At 42.5% G+C, this 7,354-nt stretch overlaps 1 protein-coding gene across 8 annotated transcripts in view; it reads right to left on the reverse strand.

The window, feature by feature from the left end:
* Nucleotides 1–7,354, reverse strand: part of LOC111874331 — a 14,332-nt gene that overhangs the window by 3,842 nt on the left and 3,136 nt on the right. For 3 of the 8 annotated variants that reach the window (XR_004514094.1, XR_004514095.1, XM_033755409.1), the window contains exons 2-4: nucleotides 6,532–6,900; nucleotides 5,598–6,020; nucleotides 480–807 (exon numbers count right to left, since the gene is read on the reverse strand). Coding sequence is in view for 4 of the 8 variants with exons in the window: in XM_033755409.1 (XP_033611300.1) it covers nucleotides 480–807; nucleotides 5,598–5,910 (641 nt within the window). In the remaining 4 variants the exon portion in view is untranslated. Of the gene's footprint in view, nucleotides 1–89; nucleotides 808–5,597; nucleotides 6,021–6,531; nucleotides 6,901–7,354 lie in introns of those variants that run through there. The other 5 variants (XR_004514097.1, XR_004514096.1, XM_023869738.2 and 2 more) reach the window with 5 other exon arrangements.

The following is a 7,354-nucleotide window of genomic DNA, read 5'->3' on the forward strand; positions in this document are numbered from 1 at the left end:
ATATTGTATTTTAATTAGTTCCTGAAAATTTCGTTTTTAAAAACCAATTTTTGTTGAAGTTGTTTAGGAAAAAGTAACTACATGCATTTTAGCGACATAAGGTTTAAAGGGCCTGCCAGGACAGGGGTGGGATTTAAATACCCTTCGCGCCAGTCAAAGATTTAAGTAACTTCAAGTGGCAGTGACAATGGTTAAGTGTCGTGTGTTTTAGTATGACCCAGAAACAGAAGACCAGTAAGACACAGGAGAGAACTGTATGCACACCAGGCATGCCCAAGCAATCACTGAAAATCGATGATTACATACCACTTTGGCTGCAATTCTCCAGGTATAACTCAATTTATCAAATAATTTGTATAGTTTTTCAATTGTTTCCTTATAGTCTGTACATACACAAAATCGTGTCATGCGTCGCACCCGGATTTGGAAAGTATTCTGTGAAAAAAACACAACGACTTCAACTCATTTTTTAAAAAAACTTATTAGATTCAGAGCTCTCTGACTGGAAGTCTGTGTACATGGCTGAGTAGCATGAATTCAGCACCATATCATTCAGGTGCGCTGGCTGTGAAAATGACAATGTCCCCTCTTCTTCCTGCATAGCTGCAGCAACACTCTCAACTGGTACACAGGGCTGCTCTAACCTTAGTTCTGGCTGAGATCTACTCAGTCTGGCCACTGAGTCATCCAAAGCCCAGCCATCATGTGCTGCGCCAGGGGGAGAGTATGTAGATACTTCACTCCCACAGTAAAAGCGCTTGTTCTGCTGCTCATCTCTTGGTGAATCAATGCCCATCTTTGGTGATGCTGAAACACAATTCTCTCAATGAAGTAAGTTAAATATTAAAATTTTGCAGTCACTTATGATACAGAGTAACTGGAGAGAGAGCTGGCTCCGTTGTCTAGGGGTAACGTTCCCACCTCATGACTCAAGGTACGCGGGTTCAAACCTGGCGGAGGTCGTGGAATTTTTAAGGGCGGAAAAAATTCAGGGAACAAGTCCTCTGGGAGGGACTTTAAGCCATGGGTCCCGTGTCATAGATTTACGGCATGTAAAAGAACCTCATATTTCTAGGAGACCTCTGAGCTAAATTAGGCAAATTTTCCCGTCCAAATAGTTTCCAATGCCCCTGGTAGATGGGGAAAGTATTAGGAACCACTGCCAGATGAGGACCGAAACCTCACTGACAGAAAGGGACTAATTATCAGATACCACTGCCAGTAGAGGGCTGACCTCACTGGCAGAAAGGGGCTGATAGCAGGCACCAGTACCGGTAGAGTATGGAGACAGTAGAAATTAAAGGGGGACGCACAATGGACCAATAACTGGTCTAACAAGGGAATGGTCTGATCCGACATGTCAAAACCTGCCCTGATTTTTTTTCACTGCAAGAGTACACACAACAAAATCCACTCTCAAAATTTTAGCTGCTAATATGCACTGCAAGTATTTTTTAAAAATTGCTGAACATGGCCAATATTATAGCCTGCCACACCCTTGGAGAAATGTTCACCCCTAGCAGAGCAGAGCGGTACGCAAAACGCAACATGGCTGACTCACAGCCTAGTCTTCCGGTGCATGGGTAGAGAGATAACATGGCACAAATGCATCGTAATCTGACAAGTACACGTTAGTTTTTCTTTTGATAGTTACTCTGACAGTATTTGCAAGTGATTTACTATCCAGATCCAACCATAGTTACCATTTTATTTTGAGGTACGTGTTAACAGTGCACGATCATTTGTCCTTGTTACCCAAGGTCAAGCTCACGCTGTCTCGCCACAGCTGGGGTTGTACAAACCTCTGGTACAAGCGGTTCCACATACACAAAAAATGAGTACCTTCGGCAATTTTTAAAAAATACTTGCGGTGTGTATTAGCAGCTAAAATTTTGACAGTGGATTTTGTTGTGTACACTCTTGCAGTGAAAAAAAAATCAGGGCAGGTTTCGACATGTCGGATCGAACCATTCCCTTGTAAGTGCGTGGGGAAACGCACCTCTTCTAACAATGAATGAACTGGAGAGAGAGAGAGTTATGTGAGACAACAAAAGTTGTAAAATCTTAACACACTGATTGTTAATCAGTGGCCTGTACTCTGCAAGTAAACTATACCGACTGAGAGAATGCTGCTTGTCAGTGAAGTTAGTGCCAACTTTTGCAGATAACGGGTATCACATAGTCAGCCCAACAAATTCCAAAGGCCGTTAATCTCATTTTTCTTGACTGGAGACGCTATTCGCTTAAAATAGATCCTCAATTATCCTCAAGAGGCTGAGTGGACCACATTCCAGAAAATCTGGCAGCGCCGGGAATCGAACCAGGGACCTCAGGATCTGTGGCCAAGGACATCTGACCACTAGACCATAGAGGCGTTACCAACGCTCTTACAAAGTGAACTTAAGCAGGATGTAGGACACTGCAACTACAAAGATATACAACATTACTCAGACTTTTATGGTTTCTTTGTGGAGCAATTGATTTGAATATTAAGCTGAGGAAATTTATCAAGATTACTGACTTCATATAGGCAGTAGCATAGTTAGTTGAAGCACTATGCTACAACCGGAGCCCCAATGAGTGGGAGTTCTTGAACTGACCTAATCCCTCCAGCCGCACTATGGTCCTGGGGTCGACTCAGCCTCTAACAGAAATGAGAACCAGGAATCTTCCTGGGTGGTAAAGGGCGGCCTGTGCATATGGCTAACAACCTTACTGCCATCTGTGAGCTGACTGTCTAGATAATGTGGGACCCTTAACATCTCACAACCCTATGGGCCTCCATTGCCTGCTACAGGGACAGGTTTTTTTTTACTGACTTGAGATATAAACACTTAATTCCTCAAAATAAATCATTACCAACTGAACATTTTAATAAACATTGCAAACTGGGCACTAAATGAGGAATTAATTTTAAATATAAGAACAACAGGTGGGTTCCCACGGTATATGATTCATTAAAGTCCCTTTCATTCTTAACATCTGTTTCATTATCACAACACGGCTTCTTAAATACAAAGCAACATTATGACATGACTGGAATCTGAATTTTATGCACGCGAATGTGGAATGCTTGACTTCATTCTGTATAAGATTTGCTTCAGATTGGATACTTAGGCTACTGTTCCATGCTGCAATATGGGACTGTGAAACTGTCTTGCTATGTATTCATTTAAGCCATGTCTTGTACAAGATTTTCCATTCCTATCAAGTTCTCAGTGGCATTTAAATGTCTGAGGGTTCTATGAATGCAATACCAACATTCTGTTCCTACAAGTTTTGCTTATTTCTCTACAGTTGGTTTACAAGCAGTGTATACAAGTATACATGCGTATTCAAATGCAACGTTGTGTCAAAATTTCAAAGCAATCGGTGAAGAACTTTCGAGGATTTAAGATTTTGAACAAACGAACATTATACAGAAAGCAGTCTTCTGGGATTTGGCACCGTGTATATGTGGTGTTAACCGACGTTTCGGAGGAACGTATCGCCTCCATCTTCAGGGTAGAAGAAGAAAAAAAATATATAAGAAATCTGCAAACGAAGAGACCGCGAGAACCAGTAAAAGCAGACTGTGTGGAAATATACACAGCTATGCGAGAGCAGAGAGGGTAGGGGGGAAGGGCAAGTATACAAGTGAAAGCAGTAGTGTGGGAGGGGTAGGGGAAGGGAGCTGGGACAAGCATGGTTTTTGTGTAGGGGAGAGAAAGGCAAGGTTAAAGGCTGGGCACTAACCCGTAAGCTGGGGGGGGGGTTATTATGTTGGTTGGTCATGGCCTGTGTGGCCTTCTGGATCTGGCGTCATATCCCGGTGGTTTTTTTTAAGAAAACATATGAGAGGTTTCCAAGACTTGCTGAGACAAACCCCCCCTCTCTGTTCATATTTCCTGGATGCAGTTCAATCTCAATTGCCTCCCTAATGATGCGATCCATATAGCGGGTCTTGGTGGCGAGGATGGAGGTATTCTGAAGCTGAATGCGGTGTCCCAGATCGATGCTGTGTTCAGCTACGGCTGATTTGTCCGGTTGTTCGAGACTGATGTGCTGCTGATGCTCCTTCAACCTCATGTCCACGGAGTTGGACACGCTGCTGGTTTCGCTACGTGGACGACACCTTCGTCATCTGGTCACACGGTCCCTACAAGCTCCAGGACTTCTTGAACCACATAAATAGTATCAACCAGTGCATCCAGTTCACAATGGAAACTGAAACTGAAGGCCACCTCCCCTTCCTGGTTATAGATATTAACAGGAGACACGATGGTTCCCTGGGCCATAAGAGTGTACAGCAAATCCACCCATACAAACCTGTACCTTAACGCTGCGTCCCACCACCACCCTTCCAACAAGCAAGCTGCACTTTCAACATTGGTGCACAGGGCTAGAGCACTGTGTGATCAAGACAGCCTACATGCGGAGTTGGTGCTCCTGAAGGATGTATTCAAGAAGAACGGATACAACAACTGGCAGATCTACAGAGTTCTCAACCGTTGACCCAACATCAGCCGGCCTGAAGACAAACCGGGCTCAGTCGCCTTTCTTCCCTATGTCAGGACCATATTCAACCGTATCAGCAGAGTGCTGTCCCGACACAACATCATAGCAGTGGGTCTGCCGCCATACAAATTCTCCAATTTCCTCTGGCCGGTTAAAGACAGCCTAGGCCTAAGGACACTGGGTGTATACAGTATCACATGCGAGTGCGGGAAGGTCTATATTGGGCAGACAGGCTGCTCCGTGGACATGAGGTTGAAGGAGCATCAGTGGCACATCTGTCTCGAACAACCGGACAAGTCGGCCGTAGCTGAACACAGCATCGATCTGGGACACCGCATTCAGCTTCAGAGTACCTCCATCCTCGCCACCAAGACCCGCTATATGGATTGCATCATTAGGGAGGCAATTGAGATTGAACTTCATCCAGGAAATATGAACAGAGAGGGGGGGTTTTGTCTCAGCAAGTCTTGGAAACCTCTCATGTGTTCTCTAAAAAAACCCCCACCAGGATATGACGCCAGATCCAGAAGGCCACACAGGCCATGACCAACCAACATAACAACCCCCCCCCCTCAGCTTGCGGGTTAGTGCCCAGCCTTTAACCTTGCCTTTCTCTCCCCTACACAAAACCATGCTTGTCCCAGCTCCATTCCCCTACCCCTCCCACACTACTGCTTTCACTTGTATACTTGCCCTTCCCCACTACCCTCTCTGCTCTCGCATAGCTGTGTATATTTCCACACAGTCTGCTTCTACCGGTTCTCATGGTCTCTTCGCTTGCAGATTTCTTATATATATATTTTTTCTTCTTCTTCTACCCTGAAGATGGAGGCGATACGTTCCTCCNTACGCACGTATTCAAATGCAATGTTGTGTCAAAATTTCAAAGCAATCGGTGAAGAACTTTCGGGAATTTAAGATTTTGAACAAACGAACATTATACAATTTAAACTCATTTACCAAGTTAAACCTTTGGTAACAGGTAAAACTTACACATTATATATACATAACATAACCTTCTTGACCAATGAGTATGTAACCAAACTACATATCATGCAATAATGTTGATGGGTCAAGCTCAAGAATCATATATCACCTACCTTCTTGCCCAATTTTAACCACAGCCTCGAACAGTGCTTCTCTGAGCTTCTTTACAAGCTCTTCCAATTCATCCATCCTTATTTTCAAACTTTCATTTTCTCCCTCAAGTTTTGCAGCCAATTCCTCCATCTCTCGATCACAAACTTTCCTATTTTCTCGGCATTTTCGTGATGCCTTATTATTTCTCTCTCTTCGCTCTCGGTATCGGTCACTCATATGATTAACAGAAGGCATTCTTGACCTTTTCGCAGGAGTCCATGACTCACCAGCTACAGAAGTTGACAATTTTTTCTCTGCTGTGACCTGCTGCATGAACTAATACTTTCCTTAGATGGTGATGGATATTCCCATTTTTCTGGATGTCCACGGGTTTCTTTTGCCACAAACTCCACACCGGTAGGCAGTGTGGTACCTGGCACCAGCTGAAATCCAACAAACAAGATACATTTACTCACATTACAATACATTATCAAAAATTTGCAAACATAATATAAAAAATTTTCCACAAAACACTAAGCAACCAACACTTTCATGCTATTACAATTTCAGCTACCTACAGCACTATCAAATAAATTTCACGGTCATCTGATTGCATGTGAAATTACATTCTTTATTTTCATTTCATTCCTTGCATGCCTATAGGTGCCATCTTTTAAAATCTTTATCATGTCCCATAATTTCAGGACTACTGACAGCACAAAAATATTAAGAGTTTCCAGGAGAAAGACATGCACGTCTACTCTAAGAAACAGATCCCATACACAGTAATGTTGTCCCTGTGCTTAACTAATAAGGCATTATGCCATGAAGGTGTATACTGTCCCAGGTCCCCTCCCAAAAAAGGCCTGATACAATTATCCATCTATGCTGTAAAGTGGTAACGTGTGTAACATCAATAAATTAAATACTCAGGACATTGGTTGGAGAACTTACGCCATCAAGAATGTAGGAAACCAAGTCAAATGGTTCATCTTGCTTCAATAAAGATTGCAAGATCACAGGTGTGTTGTTGATTTTGTCAGTGCCCAATGGTGTTGCAAGATCAAGCTTCAGGTCCCTCTTTGCAACATTCCCCTCCTTTACTGCCGATTGTGGTAAGAGCACATGAACATCTCCAGCGGTCACTTCATTGGTCACATTCATAAGCACACTGGGCTCGGAATTCATGCTTGGCAAGCTGCTCGCCAAAATCTCTGTAAGCATAGCAGTTCCTCTTTCCTTGTAGTTCACATATTCCTCTCCATGGTGATGATGTGTCCATCACACCAAGGAGTGAAGTAAAGTCAAATTCAGGCTCCACACCTGTAAAACAGTAAGACATTAGCTGTTTTTTCTGTCCATGCAGTAAAGAATGTACATAACCTTACTAACAAGGTACACAAAATCTATACAAAAGTATGCAGTCTACACAACAATATTCTGTTTTTTTAAATCAAAGTAGACACTATCCTGCCAACATTTGGTTTTATTGAGACTAAATGTTAAGACCCTTATACTGGGTCATCATCAGGCATACAGTGATACCAGACTTGGTTGTTGAATTGCATCTAATTCTTCAACAAGGATCTTCATTGTGCTCTTGAGTGTTTTTAAATGCATAAATTGAGTTTTTCAGTTACAATTTTAAATACTCAGATAATAAAATTTAAAAAATATAGAATAAAGATTAAAACTTAAAAATTAAAATTGTACTAAAATGGAAATGAAGTATTTTGTGATAAATCTCTTTAAAAATTTGTGACCGCTATGTGTTGAC

The sequence above is a fragment of the Cryptotermes secundus genome, unplaced genomic scaffold, assembly GCF_002891405.2.
Source record: "Cryptotermes secundus unplaced genomic scaffold, Csec_1.0 scaffold2631, whole genome shotgun sequence".
NCBI classification, from domain to species: Eukaryota; Metazoa; Arthropoda; class Insecta; order Blattodea; family Kalotermitidae; genus Cryptotermes; species Cryptotermes secundus.